This window comes from Neodiprion lecontei, chromosome 2, assembly GCF_021901455.1.
Source record: "Neodiprion lecontei isolate iyNeoLeco1 chromosome 2, iyNeoLeco1.1, whole genome shotgun sequence".
Classification (NCBI taxonomy): domain Eukaryota; kingdom Metazoa; phylum Arthropoda; class Insecta; order Hymenoptera; family Diprionidae; genus Neodiprion; species Neodiprion lecontei.
In genome coordinates this window covers 23,923,605-23,950,787 of record NC_060261.1, presented here as the reverse complement: position 1 = coordinate 23,950,787, position 27,183 = coordinate 23,923,605, and the positions used below count along the sequence as shown (strand labels likewise).

General features: G+C 36.2%; 2 protein-coding genes across 8 annotated transcripts in view; one reads left to right on the top strand and one right to left on the bottom strand.

The window, feature by feature from the left end:
* LOC107224283 (aminopeptidase N) overlaps positions 1–27,183 on the top strand; it is a 59,638-nt gene that overhangs the window by 28,604 nt on the left and 3,851 nt on the right. For all 5 annotated transcript variants that reach the window (XM_015664280.2, XM_046730629.1, XM_046730630.1 and 2 more), the window contains exons 2-14: positions 2,457–2,823; positions 4,124–4,437; positions 5,085–5,243; positions 5,978–6,277; positions 21,288–21,471; positions 21,820–21,976; positions 22,060–22,141; positions 22,550–22,733; positions 23,117–23,321; positions 23,687–23,964; positions 24,057–24,256; positions 24,357–24,668; positions 24,756–24,837. In XM_015664280.2, coding sequence (XP_015519766.2) covers positions 2,470–2,823; positions 4,124–4,437; positions 5,085–5,243; positions 5,978–6,277; positions 21,288–21,471; positions 21,820–21,976; positions 22,060–22,141; positions 22,550–22,733; positions 23,117–23,321; positions 23,687–23,964; positions 24,057–24,256; positions 24,357–24,668; positions 24,756–24,837 — 2,811 coding nt within the window. In that variant the 5' untranslated portion in view covers positions 2,457–2,469. The remainder of the gene's footprint in view (positions 1–2,456; positions 2,824–4,123; positions 4,438–5,084; positions 5,244–5,977; positions 6,278–21,287; positions 21,472–21,819; positions 21,977–22,059; positions 22,142–22,549; positions 22,734–23,116; positions 23,322–23,686; positions 23,965–24,056; positions 24,257–24,356; positions 24,669–24,755; positions 24,838–27,183) is intronic.
* Positions 10,763–18,311, bottom strand: LOC107217465. Of its 3 annotated transcripts, XM_046730633.1 has the most exons (6): positions 17,700–18,311; positions 16,133–16,204; positions 13,226–13,442; positions 12,224–13,044; positions 11,380–11,536; positions 10,763–11,166 (listed from the first exon to the last, which is right to left on the bottom strand). In XM_046730633.1, the coding sequence occupies exons 3-6, from the start codon at positions 13,425–13,427 to the stop codon at positions 11,036–11,038; spliced, it is 1,311 nt and encodes a 436-aa protein (XP_046586589.1). In that variant the 5' UTR covers positions 13,428–13,442; positions 16,133–16,204; positions 17,700–18,311; the 3' UTR covers positions 10,763–11,035. The 3 variants fall into 3 exon arrangements, with proteins under 3 accessions (XP_046586589.1, XP_046586590.1, XP_046586591.1); XM_046730634.1 differs by lacking the exon at positions 16,133–16,204; XM_046730635.1 differs by lacking the exons at positions 13,226–13,442; positions 16,133–16,204 and having other exon boundaries at positions 17,700–18,310.

The window sequence follows — 27,183 nt, the reverse complement described above, 5'->3', positions numbered from 1 at the left end:
GGTACTTTTCCTTGCGAACTTTCCAAAAGGCCACGCCTTGTATAATGATTTTTGCGCATCGTTAATAATCGGCTCAGGTTAGAATCGATTTTATAAATTATACGGTACGATTTAGTCAGGCGCCAGAAGTTACAGGTCATAAATTGTTTAAATACCAATAATTGCTATAACAAATCCTAGAGCGAGTGTTGAGACGCGTGATGAATTTCCGTGTCACTTTCGAATCCTTGTAATGAAAGTGACAATAACTTGCCAATTTTCCATATGCCTGCGTGTTTGTGGAGGGGCTCAGAATTTCTTCCAGGTCTTTACTTTCTTCCACTCGATCTCACCTGTGCAAAGATACTTCGGTCATGGTATACCTTGCTTCAACAAATATTGATCTCAGTCAAATAACAATCGTTTCATTATTTTTCGGTGAAATATTAAAATGTCGGTGTATGTAGCCCTCGATTCGCATAAAATTGCAAATATTAGATTTGGAAAAAATTCCAAGTTGAGAACAAGCGGCTGGTATGAAAAATATATCAATGTAAATATTCTTTCATAATAATACTGATTGTGAATGCAACCTCTCGGCCAATACACTCGGTCCACTTTGATAATAAATGAATGCAGCTATAAATATCAATTCGCGGGTATCTTAGTTTTGGATTTCATTTCATTTATTCGCATGGATGAAATTTTGCCTCCGAATAATTTGAACCTTCTCTATATATAGCTAACTATGTATTGGGTCTATCGGTAACGTTGGCAGCAATATTCGTTCGAATCACAAGAAAAGAAAATTTGTCCTGACCAACTAGTTGCTAACAATTACCCTTTGTCATTGAAGCAGCGGATATATTTCTGCGCAGCTGATGTTTTGTCGATCTTAACCTTCGGAGTACCTATAGTAGGGTCTCTGACAGATCCTGTCCTCAAGTTTTACTATTTGAGAATACCTAGCTAAATTTCTAGCCAAAAATATGAAGAATTAAGAAAACACAATTTTTTTTTTTGACACAATTTCCTTTTTTTTGTATCTAAATTTTTTCGGGAATTTCTGTCGATCTTTTAATATTTCTCACAAGGTATTTAAACTACAGGTATTGATTTTAGAATGTTTGAGAATATCCGAAATTTTTTTTCAAGTTAATCGGACAAATAGATTTGAAATGGTGGATCGTAAAAAAGTGATTAGAACGTAAAGATTAATTAGTATATATTTTAACATCACATGACTCCACACCTCATGTGATATGAAATGGAACGCAATAAGGATATTATGAATCTCACTTTGTCTCATTGTCAAAGTTGAAAAATTGTAATTACGTAGGTTATTGAGGTTGATCAACAACGAGTACCACATATATTGCATTAAGAAGTTTTATCAGGACGATAAATCGATCTCAAATAAACAAATAAAAACAGCAGTATACATATTATACGTGCGGAAGTCCATATCAACTAGACAAACGTCACTTTTTGATTTCGACTGATTTTTTATTCCATCAACAGACAAACATTAAACTACATATTGTTTTAAATTTCTATCTCGTACAGTTTCTGAGGTACAAAGTTTTGCATTTCATCAATTTTTACTGCAAAGAATATTTTCAATTATATATAACTTCTGAACGCCAGATTGAATCCTATTAATTTGGAAACTGAAATTGTTCGTGTTGAAATGCACACTTCAAAAACATACACCAAAAATGCGCAGCATGTTTAGAACTACAGTATAATACCTTAAAATTGAGAAAATTTCTAATAGCACATTATTAATTTTATTGAAAACCAATTTCAAAAATTTCTTGCCATAAAAACGAGCAGTAACCCTTTATGGTCACACGTTCTGGCTGTAACACGCTGGCCACAAGGAAACACAATGTCTCATAAAAATTCAAGCCATTGGATTGAACATTCCAGAATGTGAAATTAACCGTATTGTATTTTAATCAAATTCCCAAACAGCGAAAAAAAATCAACCTAGCCTTACCGACCGAGCACTCACCCTTTTTCTTCCTATATTAAGTAAACAAACGAGCGAAAAGAATTCAAATTTCTAGTAGAATCCAGGAAAGTTACTCATATCCCGAGGATCGTCCAACAAATGTGTGGTTTTTCCACACAAGTTACTATTACCATATTTACCGCGTTTCAGAAGTCACAAAGTGCATAGCTGAGACACTGCGCAATTCCAGAAAAAATTAGAAGCAATATGAGCCATCGTGAGACTGTTTTCATTCAATATTAAGCTCGCTAGACGAGAAGTAGAAATCACGATAATTTCGTAAATGAAAAATGCTCTCACGATCAGCTGGGCGCATAGCCAAACGTTTCTTGGCTTGTTTATTTAATATAGGATGAAAAAGGTTGAGTTTGCCAGGTCGGTAAACGTACGAGTACTGCATAACCTTAATTTGTATTGTTGTATAATATACGAATCAAACTTCTTCCTTGTCAAATGACAGGTAGGCGCATGATATGACACAGTCTCGCGAGGTACTGGCAATGATGGATGCCCACACGACGACATTCGGACGTAAACGCGGCTGCACGATTTCCCGTTGCGGCGCCTTCTTGCTTGGGACGTTATTCCTCCTGTCCCTCGTAATCACGGCCCTCTTGGTCTACCATTTTGCACCGTGTGCGGATGGCGCTTTAGGGCGGCAACACGACGCAAGCGACTCTGGACTCTTCGCTGGCAGAGGATTCCTGGGAGCAAATTCTGTGTCGACGAAGCTCGACGTCAGGCTGCCGAGATCCGTCGTCCCAGTTTTCTACCGATTGGAACTAACTCCCTTCATTTGGGAGGGAAATTTCACCTTCAATGGAGAGGTGAGAAAGCAATCGTTTTCACAACTAAAACGTAGAATAGGCGATTTTGACCGTCTGCTGAAAATGAACAAAACACGCCATTTTTCAATGAATGACGCGTGCGTTGGGAAATGGTAAACTATTTTTTCACTAGTGTTTTTAGCAACACTGTGCATAAGATTCGATTTTACGCACTGTTATTAGTGCGTAAGATGACACTCTCGTACGAGTGTACTTCGATAAACCATTGCTCGTCGAATAAATGTGAGGAATTGGAAAAATTTCCCATCGAGTTAATTTCAAATTCCTGCATTGTTTTTTTTTCGAAAATCAAGGCAACTGATCATAACTACTCGCATGAGTGTTGTTGACGATGAGATATGGATCATCGAAGGATATGAGGTATTAGAAGGATGAATTGAGCCATCGGTGGGGAAATAAAACTCGATTGATAAATAAATCGATTTGTGACTATATTGGATTTTTGCAAGTAATCGTACTGGTCCTTTCGAGACGATTTGCCCTAGAAAATTTCGAAAATTAGATTAATTCGACTTTTGACTCTTCAGACACAACGATCTTTCGAAATTCCGAATATGAGTTGGTTGAAATTCCGAATTTAAAAAGTTCCGAAGGTTCCAGATTTCTTTTTTATATGATTTATTTGGCGGTGAAACTTGGAGTAAATAAAATACGAAATAATAAAGTTTCGAATGATCGGAAACCCCCGACGGCTCAAAGATTCCGAAAATACAAGTCACGCAGAGCAAAGTTCCGATAAAGCAAAATTCGGAAAAATAAAATATACTCATGCAGCTTCGAGTTTAATCAATGAGTGGGTGTCAAAATCGATAATCAAAATGACCAGGATTCCGAACGTAAAAATATTGAAAATCCAAAAAAAAAAAGAAAGATTGAAGCGTTGAAATTTCACAGAGCTAGAAATTCAGAGAACTGAAAATCTTCTATCGCTCAAAATTTTGGTGTTTCAAATTTTTTAATTTTCTTACTTCCACCCTTTCGGAACTTTGACTTGTCAAAGTTGCCGTTTCGCCATTTTGCCTTTTGGAAATTTGCACTTTGGGAACTTTAAGCGACGGGTTTCGGACCATTCCGAATTTTGATGTTGCGTCAGCGTTTGGTTTCTTTACTATAAATTTCGCCACCAAAAAATTCGGAATCTGGACTTTCGAAACTTTTTAAATTCGGTATTTCAACCCCGTCCCCTGAAAATTGGTAATTTTGATTCACTGCGTCAGCTAGTTACTCGTCCCAAGTTCACGGCCATGGATAATTCATTTAGCGCTTTAACGAACCGTAGGTGAAAATCGTTGTCAACGTGACCGAGGACACGAGGAATATCACACTTCACGCCGTTGACATGAAGATCGACGAGGCAGCAACGACGGTGCAGATGCACCCACCCGACAATAATGGAACGATACGAAATAGAATGGAGGACGTTGGAATTGACAAGCAAACTAACGACACGCTGAGGCAATTCCACGTCATACACACAGCAGGCATGCTGAAAGCTGGCAAACAATACACAGTGTATATCAAGTATGTCGGGTACCTCAACGACTATCTCCAAGGATTCTATCGGAGTTCCTACACCGTTGGAAATCAAACCAGGTGAGCGTGCCTGGATAATATTTGAAAACGTTTCATTTTCACATGAATTTCTTATTTCAAGTACATTTGACCACGCATTTTCTTCTCTCTATTTGAAATTGAAGTATGAATGCATTTAGCCGTTCGACAAAGACATACCTCTGTTGAAATAGATTTTATGCTTTTCCTAAAATATTGTGGTTAAGGTCATGTAGTACTTCTCATATCTCGAACGTCTTACAGCATAGAAGAACGTCGTGTAGAATACGCCAGTCTCGAATAACGTTACGTGCAATATATTTTTCTGCAAAGTGGTTTGACGCGAATCGAAATGAGGTTAAAAGCTGTTACCTTCTCGAGAAGGATTTGTTCAATTTACTAAATACGGCAATCTAATGTGACGAAAAAATCCAATGTCATATTATTGGATTCAACAAAAAAAAAAGGGATCAGAGCAATAATTTCAGTTCTTGAGTGAATACACATTTATTGGAATCGACAAAACATTTCTGTCGCCATATTTGACTGACATATTTTGTCGATACAGGAAATTTATTTTTTTTAGTGTCTTCATTGTGTGAACCCCGATTGCTGAATGCTACGATTTTTTTTAATACTGCAGTAGCTACACAAATGGTGAATAAAATTTAATTATTGGAAAACTTTAGGTGGATCGCCACTACACAGTTCCAGCCTACGGATGCTCGACGTGCATTCCCTTGCTTCGATGAGCCCGCGCTAAAGGCAGAGTTTGAAATTCACATTGCTCGTCCCAAGAACATGACTTCTATCTCCAATATGAATGGTACCGTTGACACTACGCCAATGTGAGTAATCGAGATACGAATATTGGAGTATGTAAATATCAAACTACACAGCATGAAATGGTCAGGAGAAACAGTTCTGAACTATTACAGTATATTGTGTGACATGGAGGCAAACTCATAGGAGTCATAGGTGAGCCAAAGATGAATATTGCAAATACGTGAGGCGAAAAGACCGTTGCCTCCTTCTTGCACACGGTTCTTTGCGTAAAAAGAATATGTTACGCGCTTTTTCACAAACAACGAAATTGAGGTTAGGGTCGCGTATTATCAGATTTGTTCGCGACTGCGCATGCGCGCAGTACATGAAAGACCACTTTTAACCCCTAGAACTTGAAAGTCGTCTTTTCAGTACTCCGCGCATGCGCGTTCGCAGGCTTGCTAACATGCTCGCGTTATATAAAATTTTTTTATAAATTAGACCGAGTCATATGTGTAAACTTGAACTTGTTTTCGTATTCATGATTATTAGCATTTTCCAATAAAAATTTTCAAAAATTGTATGAAGATATGTATTTTGATATTCGTAACTGGCAACTGGCAACTCTCCGCCAGATATTAAGTTTCTACTAGTCACCGTACTTTCGTAAATCCCAGATTATGTGACGTTCTCGGTGAAAATTGAATGAGAACTTTGAATAAAGAAACCTACGGCCCGTCAACTGATTCTATCACAAATGCTGATAATCATAGCCGAATCCAACATAAGACAAGCCTTTTTTTCAATTATTCTACAGAGTCGGCTTACCCTCGTATGAATGGGATCGGTATGAACGATCTGTGCCCATGTCCACGTATCTAGTGGCATTTGTTGTGTCAGATTTCGCGACCCAAAGATCGGATGACGGCAAGGTCGGCGTTTGGGTTCGTAGCGAGGCCCTTGATCAGGCCGATTACAGTCTGAAAATCGCGCCGCAAATATTAAAATACTTCGAAAATTACTTCGCAATTGATTTCCCACTGCCGAAAATGGACATGGTGGCTTTACCCGATTTCTCGGCCGGTGCGATGGAAAACTGGGGACTTATTACGTACAGGTAAGCAAAAATTGTATAGGTACTACTGCTCGGCTGAAAACTGCCAACAGACTGGAAAAGATTTTTCATTGTTCTAGTTTTCTACTACCCGAAATCTTGCATGCAATTTTGTATTATCTTTGGACAAAAATTACTATTACTATTCCGATAAGTCGCTTTGGTATTAAGAAATGTTTAAAAATAACTTGACATCCATAATTTATTTCGTCATACGGAATCTCATGTTCAGTTTGCAATCGTAACCCCAGTAACAAAGAAAAATTTAATCTTCGTGTTGTTTTTTTACACACTAATTTGGCCGTGTGAGAGAGTACAACTATTTCTAAGGTTTGCCCCCTAGATGTGAGAAATGCAACCCGTAAGGTAAAAAACGCGGTCGCATAATGATGCTTACTGATCCATCTCCTCTCTTGCCCTGGATAAGCCAAAAAGACTTCTGGGTTCATACCCTATCGGATATGGCGGGTGCCGGCAGTAATTATTATTATTATGTTATCTGTTGATAGCGAATGATATTCATTTTGATTGAGTTTATCCGAAGTCTCAATAGTCCAGTAGAATTAGGAAAAAGGGTGGTTGTGATTGGTGGGAAGCCAATTTTTTGTGGAATGGGTTCCTTTTACATATAGAAACATATTCTGAAGTTGCGCCATCTCAAGCTTTTCCGCACAATTATTTAGAGACGTTTAAATATTCCAATTTCGGGATTTTCTCCTTTTTTAGACCATTTTTCCTCTATTACTCGTAAAGTATCGACCCTACGAGAAAAATGTATAGAAGCAAACTTGTTCAAAATCAAATTTTACACACGGATACGTTGTTTAAAAAAATTAAAAAAAATTTTTTCATCGCCAAATTAACGATTTTCGATGATTTTTTTATCGAAAAAAGTACTTTTTTCACACGTATTTTGCAAACAATTGAAATCGAACAATCTTTCTCTGGAGGGTCAGAAAGAGTACATCAAACCTTCATGAAAAAGCATGCGCAGCCCGATCGCTGTGCGCTCGATAGTTTTTTCCGAATATCATTGTTAATTAAGCCCGATTCGAGAGTTGCGTTATCGTAATTGTTAACGTGAGCCAAAATGAGGCCTTCTGAGTTGCTGCCGATTTTTTTTACAGATACCTGGGACCTCCCCCTAACGTGTCCAACAAGTTTTACCATCCTATTGCAATTATTATGAACTAGGGAATTTTCCGAAAAATGACTCAAATTTGACCTTAGCAACAAATGCTAATAAGTTCGTCAATTATTGTCGGAATCGAATTCGGGAAAGTGGAACAGTTAGAGCAAAAGAAGACGCAACTTTTGAAACAAGACTCATGGTAATCGGACAGTTTGTTTGTTAACTAGAACACTTCAAAGTCGAAGTGACTTTGTTAATTAACAAATTACGATTTCGACATTTTACGAACGCTATTGTCTTCTTTAATATCAGTACTTGATATGCCAAACAATGTTTTTCAAGCTTCTAACTGATTTCATATCGAAAATCAAGTGAACAACTTAGCTTGTTGAGGCAAAAAGTGCGCGGCAGACCGTCGGGCGCCGTGGTGGGGGGAGAAACTCGCCGCAGCCGGCAGCCGCAAAAATCGAATTCACTGTTTCAATAACGTGCGCGCGTTTTTTTTCGACAATATCTCGGGTTCTAATTGACGTATTTTGATGATTTTTTTTTTAAATCGATATGCCGAGTCGTGAGTAACACGAATATCGAATCACATTCAACAAATTCTTTTATTTAAACACTCAAAATCGGACGGAAGTATAAATCTCGGTTTTTTTCGTTGCTAATCATTAGTTTATTCATGAAAATTTAGATTTCCATGCTGAGTATTCGTTCACTTTATTATTCATCATTATGATAAAATGAACAAAATACTCCCAAATTTAAAAAATTTAATAATATTATTGTTGTGTTTGTAATATGTTGCAAAAATCTGTATTATAATAAGTGAATTATTATTAATTAATCAAATACAATATTATTCATTATTATGTTTATTACGAAATATTGAATAATATTGTATTAGATTAATTAATAATAATTCACTTATTATAATACTGATTTTTGCAACATATTACAAACTCAACAATAATATATAATAATAAATAATTATTTCGGCCGAAATAATGAATAATATTGTATTTGATTAATTAATAATAATTCACTTATTATAATACAGATTTTTGCAACATATTACAAACACAACAATAATATTATTAAATTTTTTAAATTTGGGAGTATTTTGTTCATTTTATCATAATGATGAATAATAAAGTGAACGAATACTCAGCATGGAAATCTAAATTTTCATGAATAAACTAATGATTAGCAACGAAAAAAACCGAGATTTATACTTCCGTCCGATTTTGAGTGTTTAAATAAAAGAATTTGTTGAATGTGATTCGATATTCGTGTTACTCACGACTCGGCATATCGATTTAAAAAAAAAATCATCAAAATACGTCAATTAGAACCCGAGATATTGTCGAAAAAAAACGCGCGCACGTTATTGAAACAGTGAATTCGATTTTTGCGGCTGCCGGCTGCGGCGAGTTTCTCCCCCCACCACGGCGCCCGACGGTCTGCCGCGCACTTTTTGCCTCAACAAGCTAAGTTGTTCACTTGATTTTCGATATGAAATCAGTTAGAAGCTTGAAAAACATTGTTTGGCATATCAAGTACTGATATTAAAGAAGACAATAGCGTTCGTAAAATGTCGAAATCGTAATTTGTTAATTAACAAAGTCACTTCGACTTTGAAGTGTTCTAGTTAACAAACAAACTGTCCGATTACCATGAGTCTTGTTTCAAAAGTTGCGTCTTCTTTTGCTCTAACTGTTCCACTTTCCCGAATTCGATTCCGACAATAATTGACGAACTTATTAGCATTTGTTGCTAAGGTCAAATTTGAGTCATTTTTCGGAAAATTCCCTAGTTCATAATAATTGCAATAGGATGGTAAAACTTGTTGGACACGTTAGGGGGAGGTCCCAGGTATCTGTAAAAAAAATCGGCAGCAACTCAGAAGGCCTCATTTTGGCTCACGTTAACAATTACGATAACGCAACTCTCGAATCGGGCTTAATTAACAATGATATTCGGAAAAAACTATCGAGCGCACAGCGATCGGGCTGCGCATGCTTTTTCATGAAGGTTTGATGTACTCTTTCTGACCCTCCAGAGAAAGATTGTTCGATTTCAATTGTTTGCAAAATACGTGTGAAAAAAGTACTTTTTTCGATAAAAAAATCATCGAAAATCGTTAATTTGGCGATGAAAAAATTTTTTTTAATTTTTTTAAACAACGTATCCGTGTGTAAAATTTGATTTTGAACAAGTTTGCTTCTATACATTTTTCTCGTAGGGTCGATACTTTACGAGTAATAGAGGAAAAATGGTCTAAAAAAGGAGAAAATCCCGAAATTGGAATATTTAAACGTCTCTAAATAATTGTGCGGAAAAGCTTGAGATGGCGCAACTTCAGAATATGTTTCTATATGTAAAAGGAACCCATTCCACAAAAAATTGGCTTCCCACCAATCACAACCACGATCTGCCACTTTTTGACCTAATTCTACTGGACTACAAACTTAGAGTGTCATCATCTTTCGGTTTAACAAAACATCATGGAGAGTATAATGAAAATCTTAATCACGAAGTTTCATCACCTCAGGTTTTCATGTAAATGAGGTTGAAGATAGTAACGTTATTGTAATGATTAACGTTTCGAAAAATCGTCATTTAACAATTGCCGGAATGTCTGAAATTCAGTAAATCATAATCAAAATAATAATTTTTCTTCCGGATGTTTCGTTATGTTAACGCTACTAACTTCAACCTCATTCATGTAAACACACCTATCTATGCAATAAGCCCAATAAACAATGCCAGTATATAAAGCGTATGAAATTCGTCAAAAAAGAACGTTTTATTCTGTAGAATAAACGTGCAGCACCTACGTATTTTATTGCGAAGAATGTCCGCCGTGATTTCGGTTTATTAAACGTTTTTGGTGGACGTCTTACGATAGTTGTTCATATGCAAATTTTATACGTTTGAAACCAAACATTTATAAATCGTATCTCAATTTGTTGATAAAACGTATCGAAAATCCGTTATTTTAATATTTATGGTAATCGTCTAATATTTGGATATTGATGACTACTAAGAGACGTTTCGCAAGTACGTTTTAAAACTCAAATTATGAAGGAAATTTTTTCTATTAAAATGTGTTGACAATGTCCGTTTAACTAACGTGACAAAATGTTTTCTGTTAATGACGCTTTAATCTTTCATTATTTATGTCTAAACGAATATTATACAGTGTTAAAAAACGTTTTTAATTGGACCTCTAGACTTGAATACATAACGTATCTTGGATGTGTAATTGAAAGCGTATATAGTACACTGCTATAGAGGAAGATCATTTCACGTTAGCTAGAAACAAGTCTGGGTTGAGTTAGAAAGCGTACGAATTTAGTTTATATATGTGAATCGATTTTATTATATCTTTGTTAGAACGTTACACAAATATCTTATATCTATAAATACTCATTTATCAAAAAAAAAGGTACATCTTGTAGCTCATAGACACAGCTCAACCTACACTATACTTTCGTCTTCACGGTAGTTACAACTAACAGAAAACGCTAAGAATATTACACTTATATCAGAAATATTTATATGCCTGTATGATTTGTACTTTTATATGACTGTTTTTAAAATTAGTTGACGTTTACCACAGTTTCTTAGCCCTTCTTTCGTACATAGGTATGCCGTGATCGAGCTAGTTTTAACCAGTCTTTCACGGCACACGAAACACTGGTTTCGGTTGCATCACCAATTTCCTTCTTGCCAAGAAAGGTTTGTTTCACAGCCTCTGAGAAAAAATACATCAAAAGGAAGGTACAATATCACGATATTGATAACTGATAAGGAATAATTTCAATGTAAATTGTGATGAATCTCGAATATATTGGGAAAAAAGTTAACAGTTTGCATAATTTGAATAATAATGTGTGAATAATATTGTTTTCACACGATAAATCCAAGTAATAACTGTTTCTCGAAAATTTCATGAATTATTCATTACCGTAAACAGTTTCCATTGTCAATGTCTTTTGAAATGGGACTTTGTCCCTCCCTGCCCAATTGAATTGCATCGCTAATTCGTTTGTGAGTAGTGACCTCATTATAGCCAACACACATTGGCGACCGCTTGTCCCTCCAACAGAAGCCAGTTTCCCGGTCTGCAACAAAATACTAAAATGAATGAATGTCGAATTGAATTCAAAATATTCTTACTGTTATCAACATCGATAACAATTTTGACTAGTTGGAGATTGTCGATTCCTAATATTTTTTCAGCATTTTTTAACGTTAACCCTCTCGATCAGACCGAGACCGATTTCATGTTGAATGAAAATCTCTCACCATATTGATATTTCGATGGGTGAAAGCAGTTTACCTCAGGGTTTAGGAGTATCTATAAGGCCATCTGACCTTGCTTAATGGAACTATGCAGTTAGAACCCTGACCTTGCGACCGATACAGTTTTATGAAGCCTCAAAGTGCGTGTTGCGTAGAAGCAACATACGGTCCGAGAGGGTTAAAACGTTACGAACCGCAATTCTGTATGCCTGTAGTAATTTTCATTATTCCTTTGCAGTCAACACATACCGAGCGTATTCTTCAATGAGAGACAACCCCCTCCCTAGTGCTAAGCCAACTCAGGCACATGACGCGTACGTGAAGTTCGGTCGAGTGGAGACTAACATGGCCACTGGCATTCTATCCCCTCCCGGCCGAGCCTCATGTGCCTGTGTTGGTTTGCGCTAGGGAGGGGGTTGGCCCTCATTGAAGAATACGCTCGGTATTAGTACCTATCCGTATGTCATGACATACATATTTTGAATATGATTGCAAGGTCTACTCACTAAATAAGTTCGATGCTCTTCGGATTTCAGGATATTTTCGAGGTTGGAGAAGTCTTCCATGGAGTTAAGAGGAAGTTTTGGGAATTCGGCTGGTTTCTTTGTTACGTCGATGCTGACTTCCTTCTGTTTTGAGAAGATTTTACGTAGTAGCAGATGGTTTTGTTCAGTGTAGGATTTAATGTGTTCTAAATACTGCAGAGTTTTTTCTTCAAAGGTATTCTGTTCGCGTGATGTGGTCGGGGTTGAAGGTTCAAGTTGTGAAAAGGATCTTGATAAGTCATATTGCGTGGTAGACCTGATGATCCTACTAGAAATGTTTCTATTTGATGTTTCATATCCAGACAACTGATTCGGTGACTCATGGGAATTATCATTATACTGGTGCTGTACGATCTTGTGGGCCAAGTTTTTCTTTGGTGTCTGATTTTTGGTAGATCCTTTGGCTGAGTTAATGTAGCGAGTATTCTTATTACGGTTAGAAGTCGATTCATCGACTTCGGACGGTGGCAAATTCTCGTCAGCTGAAGAGGTGTAACCTAAACTACTTGAACTTTCACGAGAACGCTTCGTTTTTTTTTTTTTGTTACTAACGTGTCGATTTTTAGCCTTCTTCTTGTCGGTTTTGTGTTTACGTTTTTTCTTTTGCGGCTCAGGTTCGACATCATCACTGTTCGTAGCTTCATTCTCGTCCACGTCATTGGTAATATCTTGCTGAGGTATTACAGTGGATTTTTTAGCGATGTTGCGAATTATTCCGGATTCATCGGACGTGCCCAGCTCCAGTAGGCGCGCCATCGTTGCTTCGGTGTCGTGGTAGTCATCTGTTAGTTAATCAAGGAATATCAATCAATACCGAATGCTCATTGATTAGCAAAATTAATCACAAATGTACAATATGATCAAAATATATCGTCGTAACTCTTATCCAAGTGAAAATTAATATGATTGAAACATTCAATCCGTATACAATTGTAAAAAAAAGTTCTACGTTCCAATAATCACCTCCGGTATGCAGTACTTTGTGAATGGCAAACTTTGGCCATGTTTTTTCATAGGCAGCCTTTGATTTTACAAGTTTTGTAAAATGATCTTCAGTTTTTGTCCGTGGCCAGTAACATTGGGTGTTGTTTTCGACCAGCCAAAGAACTGGTACCAATGCGCATTCTCTATCTTCGCCAACCAAGAATTCAATCACCGCATACATAGTTCTGCAGCACGACTGAGTAAAAACATCGTTAAATGTATCATATTCTCTAGTCTGGTGTATAAATTTATATTTGATCAAAATTCAAGCACTTTTATTCCACTCTGAGCAAAAAGTGCCAGTTTAAAAGTTTTTAATTAGGACATCAACATAGGAATATGCAAGGTAGTATATAAGTTAAAAGATGAATCGATCATGAAACATTATGAAGATTTTGGGAACGCATGTCTAACCAATACTTGAACGTCAATGTGACGTACAAAACTATAATAAATCAGCTCAAAAGTGATGTTATGAACATATGGTAGAGTTGGGTATATTGGACTACTAGGTAAATTAGACTCGGCATATACGGTATATGGTAATAGGTATACGATAATGTTATTTTTTGCTAAACATCTCAATTGAAGCAAACTTTTAATATAAAAGAGATAATGAACCTACGATTCTCGGGAATGTGTGCGAGGTAGACATAGACATACTATACATGTCTTGAACGAATCCCTCTTCCTCGTACACATTGCCGAGAATCGTAGGTTCATCATCTGTTTTTTGTCGAGAGCTCGTTTCGTTGAGATGTTTAACAAAAAATAAAAATTTTATTTCATTTCGTGTAGTATCGGAGTTACTGCGAAACCATCTTTAAATGGAAGACAGACGAATTTATGTAATATATCATCGACGCGATAAGATTTCGCTACGTTGAAACTTCTTACGAAAAAAATCCCTAGTTTGGAAGATTTAATAGGTTTCTGATAAAGGTCTCGCTTGTACTTGAACGGAGTACCTATAATTCTATATTCTCCGGCAATGAAAAGGATTGATTTGATCACTAATATTTCTGTCCCACAAGCTACTACATTATCCGGCCTTTTTATTGATATTTTGAATTTTTTCGTTTCCAGAGCCTGACATTCACGAGAATTTCCAATAAATTTGGGTTTAGGAATAAATTTTTCCTGACAATTAGTTTTACGAATAGAACTTAGTTCTTCAAGTCGATTACTCAGCTGCTGCAGCGGCAAGCGTTTCGATCGAATAAGTCGTTTCAAATGGCCCAAATGATTTTCATACACAAAGCAACTGTATTCTTCTAATGGGCCAAATCGTTCTACGTCGTCTATGACATGCAGCAGCGAATGTACATTATATACGACAAAGTTTTGTCCGTATATCTTAGCACCTTGAGTAACGAATTTTTCGATCATATCTTGCGCGATGTTTCGAAAACGCGAGAACAAGGCTGTATTCGATAGAATATACACGGCGGCAGACAATAATAAAAAATGTTTGTACTTTTTTCGATCTAGCACATCCCGCATTACAACAGGGCCGGAATATAACAAGAAAAATCTAAATTCTGTCGCTTTCCATCGATGCAAATCCAAAAATCCACGGGGCTTTCGAGGAAACTCTGCCGGAACATATCGCGCCAATAGTTTCATTATACGTTCAATTTCTAACAAAATATCCTTAGACAATTTGCAATCACGTGAACCCTCGACCCAGTATTTAAGGAGCAACCTCTTCAAAATTCCCAGGTAGATTAAATGCATGGGATCTAAAGGAAATTGGGAGACTAGTCCCACGTAAAGATCTAAAAGAGGCGAACGTCCTTTAACGTGACGATCGTTTTCACTAGGTGCAACAAAATCACTATCTTTTCGCTTCTGGAATTCGGTGTCACATGGATAACACAGTTTACGGTTGAGATGAACTGCGCGAATCTTACACCTCTCGCAAGCATCCTTACCCGAATGTCCTAAACACATTTTCAACATAGATCTCGCGGGCGCGTCACACGCGAATAAACCAACTCTGACAAAGTATTTGGTGCCATTAAACTCAAAACCATTGGTGCTTAAACGTGACGTTTCTTTAATTAAATCTCGTAAATATGAAGATAGTGGCATCGGTTTACCCGTACCATAATAAACACCAATTACAAATGGGCTATCATCGATCATTGAAATACTGCGTCCCAAAATTGGCCAAAATGATGTTCCGCTACTTTTATAAACGGGAATCCCATCAATATTAAAATCAACTCGCAACGTATGTTCAGGTGACAGTCCTTTTTTGAGACCTGACTCGAGTTTTTGTCTCAAGCATTTCTCCAAACCGAAATAACACATTTCTCCGTTGTCTAAATTTAACGTTTCAATACGTCGTGACGTGTGAAGTAGAGTCCTAGCACTTAAGGGTAAGATAGGATGTGCTGGTTTCAATAATGCTAGCAATTGATCGATCGCGTTATGTGTGATGTTATTTGAAGATGCCCAGTCGCGCAAATTTTCAACAAAGTTCGTTTCATCATCTAAATGCACTTCATCGCTGACGGAACTTGAATTATCTTCAGAACTGTACAACGTAGCTTTGATGCTATCTATGTCACTTTCGATGTCTTTGAAATCTTTATTATCGCGGTTCGAATTAGAGTTTTCTTCATTCTGTTCATTACTTTGATGGATATGATCAACATCATAATCGCTATCTATAGAGTGCACATATTCTCCGATACAAGACACATGTTCATGACTAGCATCTTTTAATTGTGATTTCGTAAGGTGCTCGAGTGCACAATTATTGCCTGCAATACTCAGTAATACTTTACGAGTATTTATAGCTGTTTTGCGACGCAAATGTCGTTTACTCAGAACTTTTAAATCATGAGGCATGTTATAAAACTAAATAATAATACACACCAGACAAGAAATGATGTACGCTTTAACGTGCTTGCCTTATTTGTCGTAAATATCCGCACACCACTCTGAAAACTAAAAGTTAAATGAACCTAATGAACGTAGTACGTGAGTCAATACAGAAGATTCATAGCAATAAAGCTTTTACACGAGTTAGCGCAACAATTTATATAAAATTTTATTGAAAATTAAGTAATTTGATCAAAAATGCTGTTTCGTGTATATTTTCTTGGATTTGGGCTAAATAAATATTAAAAAGGCATTTGTAGCCGAACAATTTTGTAAACACGAATAAAAAACGTGGTCAGCTACCCATCGAACGTATATAATACGCAGGTAATGAGTAGTTTCATTCTATTGGATTTGACTCTGACATTTACCGATAAACGCATAGTATACTCATGATTTACGTTCAGTAGTAGGAATCGTGATATATTTCAGGACTAGATAGTACTGTTACTAATATTATTATTCTATAGTACTTATAGTTCTATGTATCGCTATTTATTGTTACTACAAATTAAACAAGATCGTAGTTTAACGTTGAACCAATTCTGGGCCGATGTCCTGCTTATATTCTAATACTTTTCGAATAGTATATCATGACGCCTACTACTGAACGTAAATCATGAGTATACTATACGTTTATCGGTAAAGATCAAAGTCAAATCCAATGGAATAAAATTACTTGTTACGAATTTCCTGCGTATTATATACGTTTGATGGGTAGATGACCACTATTTTTACCAGTGTTTACAAAATTATTCAGGTGCAAATCCCTTTTTAATATTTATTCAGCCCAAATCCAAGAAAATATACACAAAACAGAATTTTGGATCAAAATACATAATTTTTAATAAACCTCTATATAAGTTGTTGCACTAACTGGTGAAAAAGCTTTATTGCTACGGATCTTCTCTATTGTCTCTATTGTCTAACATGACCGTCTTCTTCTGATGGATAATAATTGTTATTTTCAATTGAAGGGAAAAGAAAATAAAAAATATTGTCAAAATAATATTTCTGTGATTTCGATGGCACAGAAATATTTACGTGGCTGTATTACTATACTTTGTTACTTTGGAAGATGCTACGAGTTCATATGTATGTTATAGATATGTTGAAACGGTATCTAAAAAAATAATAAACACGAAACCGATTTCAAACAATACAGAGCAAAAGTTACTAATAACCGCATGATCACATGGGATGATTATTAACATGAAGTTTTCCTCAAATTCGACAAGAACTAATATAATTAACCTATAATATACGTATCATAGTAAACTTAACACATATAAATAACGTTTAAAAACAGTTCAAAAATATTCATGAACGTTATATAATAAACAATAAACTATTCCATATTTTTATGGTACATCGTTTGGTTTAGAGAAAAAGACGCAGAACATTACACATAGTTTCTTTTGAAGAAAGAAAAGAAAGGAAAGAAAAAAATACAGAAGAGACAGAATTTGAGTTGCAAAACACATTATTTTTTCAACCAAGAATGCTCGATGTATTAAGACAAAATACCACCATATTTGGAAAAATATGTAGTTGTACTTACCAGCGTTATTTAATGACGAATTTGCTTCTTCCGTCTAGGCCGCAGATTAACAATAGCTTCTCACCTTTTTTGCTACACGATCACCGATCGATCCGAGCACCTCCGCATTCGGTTGACGAATAACGCCATAACCAGCGCCTGAGGCCAGTTGCAAGGGTGGGGATGAATATAGGCTCCCAGACAAAGACAAAGATAGAGGAGACGCAAGAGCGACAGAGAGATCGTGCCCAAAAGGGAATCAACTTTGCCATATATGCCCGTGTTATTCCGAGCTGTCCTTGTCTTACCACTCGCTATACTTACACTTACTGTATGAATGCGCGGTCCATGGGATAAGTTCTGTCTCTACATATAATTATTGCGCTCTTACTCTAGCTTGCAGCGTTACCGACGCTGACGCACCAGAGCAGGAGAATAATATATCAGTAGTGACACAATGTATAACGCACAGAACTCCGATAAAATAGCGCGAAAAATAAACGTACAAACGACGTTAAAAATGCGACAGGATATGATGAACGCTTGTTTTAGCAAGTACTCATACAAGATATTGAAGTCTTGACGTAATTCGTGCCAAATAATGAGATTTAATATATTATAATATGATAACCAATATTGTGAAATAATTATAAAAATGTACAATAAATTATTATTCTTGGTACGAAATTATTCACGTTTCGGACACTTCTTTATTCTCTTCCTTTTATTGGTTATATCTATGTTCCATGCACCGGTAAATGAATACAAGATCAGTGTTCAGCTTTAGTTACCACATAATATTGGCATCAAAATAACGGGTAATTAAAGTCCATTTTTCGGAAACTAATTATAAGATAATCAACTGATTTGGCCACCGCTTGGCATCAGGCGGTTCCGCATACATGAATACTAAAAGTGCGTTCATAATCTGAATATTGTACTCAACGTTGAATTTTCCTCAATCGTGTTGAAGTAAAACAAGTATGAACCCATTTGATCAAATATACATATTATACAATTCAATGTATCTTGAAAATAGTCCGATATTGAATAAATTTCATAAACGGTTATTGAACGTAGATCACAAGTAGCAGTAAAACGTGAACAATAATCGTTGAAAAAATACGTTCATCAAACGATGAATATATTTCTGTGCAATAGTGGAAAACCGCAATAATTAAGCGCTTAATTGGGGTTGCTGGTAGTTGTATGATGAATGTACAATATATATATATATATATATATATATATATATATATATATTAGGGTGTGTCGAAAATGAACTTTTTTTTTTCTTCGCTCCTACCACTCAAAACTTTAGGTTTTGACATTAAAGAGGTCCTCGTTCAAGGAGGGCGCTGTAGCTTGAAGTTTAGAAGTCGCTCAACGAGGATTTAGGTTTCCCATCTAATTAACACGTAAAAAATATTGTTTTTCGTTCAAAATGATGTCAGGCATCCAAAAAATTGGCGATTTCTGTGCTTCTTGGCTTATTTGAAAGCATGACTCATCCCCTAAACGATGATAGGTCGTTTTTCGACTTACCTTGTACCAATTTTTTTTACGCCACTTTTCGACCACAATAGTCACTTTTTCAAGTTTACAAAGTCTCCAATGTATCAATGAGTTCAAAATGAATTGCTACAAGTATTGATTCTTGATTCGAATATAAATAACCAATTCCAAAAATTAGTGAAACATACAAAATTTCTCAAAATAAACATGGTTTTTTGAATAAAATTGAAGATACGGAATTTACCAATTTTTAGAATTGGTTATTTATATTCGAATCAAGAATCAATACTTGTAGCAATTCATTTTGGACTCATTGATACCTTGGAGACTTTGTAAACTTGAAAAAGTGACTATTGTGGTCGAAAAGTGGCGTAAAAAAAAATTGGAACAAGGTAAGTCGAAAAACGACCTATCATCGTTTAGGGGATGAGTCATGCTTTCAAATAAGCCAAGAAATACAGACATCGCCAATTTTATGGTTGCCTGACATCATTTTGAACGAAAAACAATATTTTTTACGTGTTAATTAGATGGGAAACCTAAATCCTCGTTGAGCGACTTCTAAACTTCAAGCTACAGCGCCCTCCTTGAACGAGGACCTCTTTAATGTCAAAACCTAAAGTTTTGAGTGGTAGGAGCGAAGAAAAAAAAAAAGTTCATTTTCGACACACCCTAATATATATATATATAGATGTTGTAGACACCAAGATTGAAAATGAATTTCATAAACGTCTATCACGCGTAGATCAGAAATACCAATAAAACGTACATTATAATAGTCGAAGATATACGTTCATAAAACAATCAATATACTGCTGTGCAATGGTGAATAGGAAGTATGATAAACGTCTAATTAAAGTTGCTGGCAGTTGTGTCATGAATGAATATTATATGTTGTGATTACCAAAATCATAAACGAATTTCGTGAACGTTAATAGCTCGTAATTTGTAAATTCAAATGAAACGATTCTGATAAAACGTTGAAAGATGGAGTACCAACATCGTTAAACATATAAGTTTTAAACGATTTTCGTACGAATAATGAACAAATATACTATACGTTGCTTTTGCTATAATAATACGTATTTTAAACTTCTGTATAATGAAATACGCATAATAAACAGAGTAATCATACGAATAATATCCATCCGAAATATTACAGTATATGTGATACGGTTGAATTTTATACTTATACCATTATTAAACGACTTCGACGTTTCATATACGAAATTTATACTGGTGTGTGTTTATTGGGAGAGTGATTCAGGAAAAAAAAATTTGGGATCTTCCACCGTAGCACTCTATAAAAAGTTTGCTTGGGTTAAAAGAAAGATTCTGTCTAAAGATGAGCGTTCTACGTTACGTGGAAGAACGCGGTTTTTTGATTTTTCACCTTTTAAAATATTTTGGAATATATGAAGAAACATGTAGCACTTCAATTATTATTTCTTCCCTGTAATTTATATTCAACCCAAAGATCGTGATCCATAATATGACAATATATCGAGCAGGAATCTTATTTTCCTGAATTAAAGCTTCATAATAAATTATAATTATTTCATGAAATTGAATGAATAATGAAAAAGTCGTCAGATACGCTCCTAAAATATCAACTGGAGACTGAATACTACAAGTGTAGGTGTTCTTGGTGACGTAAATTGGTATTGTGATAGATTTAAGCAATAAAAAAAATTCGTTGAAAAAAAAGGTGAAAAATCAAATGAGTGCGACCTTCTGCGTAACATAAAACGTTCATCTTTTCACACTATGTTTCATTCTACGTAAACAAACTTTTAAGGGGATGCCACAGTGGAAAATCGCAGATATCTTTTTTCTGCTACCCGCTAATACATATATGTATAGGTATTAGGGGTGTGCGGGTACCCGAAAGCACGGGTCCTCGAACTCGGGTTCGGGTCGGGTTTGCATTGGGTTGGGTTTTTTTGCAATACCGAAATCTTTGAGTAATCGAAATTTTCGGGAACCTGACCCGAAAGTAATCCATTCCCCCCCGACCCAGAGAATTTCAGTACCCGCACACTCTTAATTGGTATATTATATATATATAAATATCAACTGTCAATAAATTTAAAGAGAGACTGCAATGCTGTACCAAGAAGGCGTATCCACAAACAGTAATAAGCAACGCGTGGCAACAGTCGTGGCGCACGAACTTGCCCACCAATGGTTCGGCAATTTGGTAACGCCGAGTTGGTGGACGGATCTTTGGTTAAACGAAGGTTTCGCAAGCTACGTCGAATACATCGGCATGAATGCCGTAAGTGTAAATCTACATATACTTATGCTTGCTTTACATAATTTTACTGCTTTATCTCTCGAAGTAAATTTCTCGGATATTATTTCGCGGTGTTGATGCCAAATGGACATATACGCCATTTTGGCTTTAAAATTTTATTTTCAATATTCAGCTTAAAAATAAGTCTATAGGACGATTGGCAATGAAAAAAAGAATATGCACCTTTTTGGCTTTAGATAGCTCTTTGAAGACAAAAGGGTGTAAATTAAGTATAAGCCCTTTTGGCATTAACAACGCGATTTGAGCTCGTGTGGTACCCCTTTAAACAATTATTATCATAATTCGCGTATGCAAATATTCAACGTTAAGGTTGAGCCATCCTGGAAAGTCCTGGAACAGTTCGTGGTTCACGAGCTGCAGAACGTGTTCGCATTGGACGCCCTGGCATCATCGCATCCAATATCTGTCGAGGTTGGCCACCCGGATGAGATCAGCGAAATATTTGACAGAATTTCATACGGAAAAGGTAAGTTGGTTACAGTGACTCCATACAGCGACAGACGTATACTTTTTTCATGTACAAACATTGATAATTTTTCTGTCTTTCAGGTGCTTCGATAATTCGCATGATGGATCATTTCATCACTACTAATGTTTTCAAAAGAGGACTGAGTAATTATTTGAGAGAAAGGTGAGTCAATATTGTACGTATACGATAAACATCGAGAATTATCTTTAGTATAAGGGCTCGATCTTGCCGCTGCGCGCGCTTTACTATGTGAGATACGGAGAAGCAACATACAAGAATCATATATCGAAAAACATAGTTGATGACATATAATACACGTAATATGAAGTAATACATTAAGCACCAGATTATCATTTTGTATTTGGATGTTGTCAAATAGCACTCGGTTCCTATCGCGAGGTACATACCCGAAAGAGTGCAATTCAATTGCGAGAGACGAAAGCCATCCGGTGATATTTACAATATTAGTATAGAGATTATGTTTGTATGTAATATACCTGCTACTACTCTTTGGTCAACCTTCTTCATACATGCATTATTAATATAAGTTCGTTGCACGATTTTTTCAAGAGCTTACCAAAGCGCCGAACAAAACGATCTCTGGGACGCACTTACGAAACAAGCGCACAAAGATGGAGTATTGGATAAAAGTATAACAATCAATGAAATTATGGACACGTGGACACTTCAAACTGGCTTCCCAGTAGTCACAGTTAATCGAGATTACAATAGGGGAAGTGCAACATTAACGCAGGTAATGGCGAGATAAAGGAGTTGTTAGAGTTCCATTTAACGCCTGCATACCACGAGGATCTCTTTAAGTGGGCCTTTCAAACTATACTCGACAACATAAGTCCTAATTATATTACCCATCGCTGTAACGATGACTGAAGTAATGTGTAAAAACCGCCACTTGTAGATCGATTCACCTAAATGCATCCACCATTTCATTCAATACGATTTTTTACGGTGTTGTATTCAGGGAGTAAGACAGAATTTCGATGTTGGAATAAATAATTTTTTTATGCTGCCTTGTTTAACCACGAATAACAAGATTGTACCATGAACTATGCACGTTATAACGATAACAGAATATAAACTTGAAGAGTGATCAGTGTCTCCAATTACCATTTTCAGGAACGATTTCTACTTCAAACTAGTACAACAGAAGTATCAGATGACAAACCTTTATGGTGGATACCTATTACTTACACCTCACAGAACGTGCTCAACTTTAATGAAACAATACCATCGCGCTGGATGCAGGCTGAACCAACAATTACTCTGTCAAACTTGAACACAGCAGCCAACGAATGGGTGATTTTCAATGTCCAAGAAACTGGTAATTAATTCGTAAAGTTAACAGATTGCATATCACGTTGCTGTTCCATCTAACGTTACCACTTGGGACTTGAGCTGTTCAGCCTAGTTACGTCTAAAGTATAGGGCATTTCTTAGCTTGATCCGTCTTATAAGTGTACTGCCATTACGCGTACTTCAGACGTATTAGTTACGTGGAGTACGAAAAAATTACCAAGTCAGAAACAAATACAGTCATGAGTCCCCCTGTAATAGGTTTTCGATGTTGACACTTTAATGTATTCGGTAGAAACAAAGGGTGCACCCGCATTACCGGATGAGAATTATACTGAAATAGCTGACAAATCGACGGGCGGAATATAACAATTTGTTGTTTAAACTTTTCAGGATATTACCGAGTTAATTACGATGAGCAAAATTGGCGCCTGATCATCCAAGAGTTGAACAAAGCCTCTTTCAAAAGTATATCTACCATCAACCGAGCACAATTACTAGACGATGCTCTGAACCTGGCACGAGCTGGTAGACTCGACTATGCGACAGCTTTGGACGTAACGTCCTACCTCGCGCACGAAACTGAATACCTTCCATGGAAAGCTGCTTTCACCGCTATGGGTTATCTGGATAGAATGCTTGTCAAGACTGAAGGATATGACAGATTTAGGGTAAAGTTTATAGGACGGTTTGCCAATGGACCTCTATGTCTGCTTTGCAATCGCGGGCAGGCTGCTGTCATTGATACAGTCAATATTTTCAGATCTTCGCACTCAAGCTGCTAGATAATATCTACAAGCAGACCGGCTTCAAAGATATTCATGGAGATCCACAACTGACTGTTTTCACTCGAATTGACGTCCTGAGTTGGGCTTGCAGCTTGGGACACAAGGACTGTGTACAAAACGCGGTAACGCAGTTCCACAATTGGCAGATTACGCCAAATCCAGACAATAATAACCCGTGAGTATTAGCTAACTTTCGTATATCGACGATCATTACTTGTAGGCGTTTTATTGAATAATGATGCTAACATCTGAAAAATCTGTATAAAATTGTGCAGCATATCGCCTAATTTGAAAAGCGTCGTTTACTGCACTGCCATTCGAGTTGGCGGCCAAGCCGAATGGGATTTCGCTTGGGAACGCTATCAGAAAACAAACGTTGGATCCGAAAAAGATCTGCTGCTTCACGCCCTTGGATGTACCAGGGAAACCTGGATCCTGAGCAGGTATTTGAATTGGGCTGTGACGGAGAATTCTGGTATCAGAAAACAGGATGCCGGTAGAGTGTTTGGCTCCGTTGCCAACAACGTTATTGGTCAACCGTTGGCCTTCAACTACTTAAGAAACCAATGGAAGCGCATAAAGACATAGTAAGTGGAATTTCGCATAATTACACTAGGTAATGTCGCGTATAAAGGACTGTACAACTTTAAAATGATATTCTTATCAATTCATAGTTTCGGAACTTCACTTCTGACGATCAACAATATCATCAAGTCAACGACGAAGAAGATGAACACAGCATATGAACTGAAAGCAGTGAGTATATTTTCCTAGCTGTTTTACAAATCCATGCAAAACGCATATTGTATTTTCGTTGAATCAGTGATATAGAAACTCATGTGTTGCAAAAATAGTACATTATGCAAGAAGGGAATATAGTCGAAGAGAGGGCAGTAATCACCCAAGAGAATAATCGGCTTTATTCCCATTGTTGTATATATAATTTTTATCCCCGACCTAACCTTGACCCCTTTATTAACTTGAACAGTGGTTATTAGTTTGTATTTTTTCCCTCAAATGAATGGGAAATAACAAAAAAAAAAATAATATAACACAGATATTTATTCCCAACTTAACTGTAATGGCCACTTCATCGATATGAAAAGCGGGATAAAAGTAGCATATTATTCTCTATGTTAACCTCACAAGGGTAAAACCGCGTACCCTACAAACTATGTAACTAGCGATATTACGGATTATCAATAAGATGCTTGACGTTTTCGTGGTTATTCATCCCTCGAATTCCCCTTAAATTCTAATTCTTTTTTTTTTTACTTCTTTATTTGGGCAACGGCGCAGCTGGTCTACGTGGTCGACATTCACATTATAAACCACCTAAAAAAAATTGAAATATCCGATGTTGAGAAAAAAAAATCGAACATCGATTAATCAAATAGTAAAAACATTGACAGAAAATAATCGATTAATTAAAAGAAAACATAGGTGTTGTAGATTAATCAAAAAGTATCGCCCATCCCTACCGTGAAAATAGTGGTAGTCCAGCAACAGTCACGGCAAGTCAGAATTTGCTGTCCGCATAACTACGGCGTAACAGTCTGCGTCAGCTTAAGGACAGATAGACAGAGACCGTGACTACTTACTCACATACAAAATATAAAAACTGACATACAACATACTAACTACACTTCTTCTTTCCGAATACAGAGCTCCTTTTGATTTTCAGATAATAAACAAAAACACCTTAATAAAGAAATCTGAAAAAAAACCGATACCCTTTGAGTAAACAACAACATACTAAAAAATGATTAGAATCAAGAGGGTGAGGGATCTGGGCTGCTGATTTGACCTGGAATATCCTATATATATTGTAACGTTCGCGGGTTTTCTAGACCAACCTGCTCGTGAACACACCGTGCTGGTGGATGTCTTTATCGTATAGAAATATTAAGGTGTTTTTGTTTATTATCTGAAAATGAAAAGTAGCTCCGTATTCTGAAAAAAGAAGTTGCTGTTAGTATTTTGTATGCCAGTAGGCACTGTCTCTGTCTAAGTATCTGTTCTTATTGTTAAGCTGACGCAGATTGTTACGCCGTAATTGTGCGGATAGCTAATTCTGATTTGTCGCGATGTCGTGACTGTTGCTGTGCTACCACTAATTTCACTGTAGGGATGGGCGATATTTTCCGATTAATCGAAAAGACCGATGTTTTCTTCTAATTGATCGATTATTTTCTGTCGATGTTTTTACCATTTGATTAATATAGAAATTCCACTGAAACTCGGTAAAATTGCCAAAAAAAAAAATAGATTTTATCACTAAAAATATCAACATAACTAAAAGTGATGAATCTAAGCCACCCTCTTGCGATTTGGAGATGTGAAATTTGGTCTCTTTTTAGTAAGAAAATCTATGTTATGGTAATTTTTTAAACAAATTTAAGTGGAGTCTATCTTTAAGAAGATGAGTCAAAAACAGATACTATTATTAATTTTATCACAAGATTCAAGTATTCATCAAGTTCATATATTCGTGAGCTCTGACTTGGAAATTTCTTTATATTTGAAAATCACTTATTGAAACCTTGTCCCCTTGAAAATTCGAAAATGCTTAAATTACCAACAAAGGCTCCGATGTCGATACTTCGTTTCAAAATGATTCAAGGTCAAGGCAATTAATTCGAGTTGACTTTAAAATGATTCACTTTATTGAGAAGGCGATGGCCTAGAGAGTTACTGTAATAGATTTTGTATTTTTTGAGGGCCCTTTTAATTCCAATTTTTAATCATAATCATTATCGGTACAATACTGTAAAACTAAACATTTAACGATAAAAACTGTTTCAGAGGGATTGGAGGAAATAATCCGTTGAATAAAATGACCCGTCGCAAATCGAACGAATCTTGTAAAATGTTAATGTTTCATCATTTTATGAAGAGATTTAAAATTGAACATTGACATCGAAACTTCCGTTTATAATTCCAGTATTTTTTATTTTCGTATTCTCAGGGAAGACATTTTGCCTCACGAGTATATTAATTTGATAAACACTTCATGTGCGTCTATTTCGTAATAAAATTATCAAGATCTATTCGATTTTTATTTACCAATCTCATGAAGAAATATAAAGATATAAGATATTG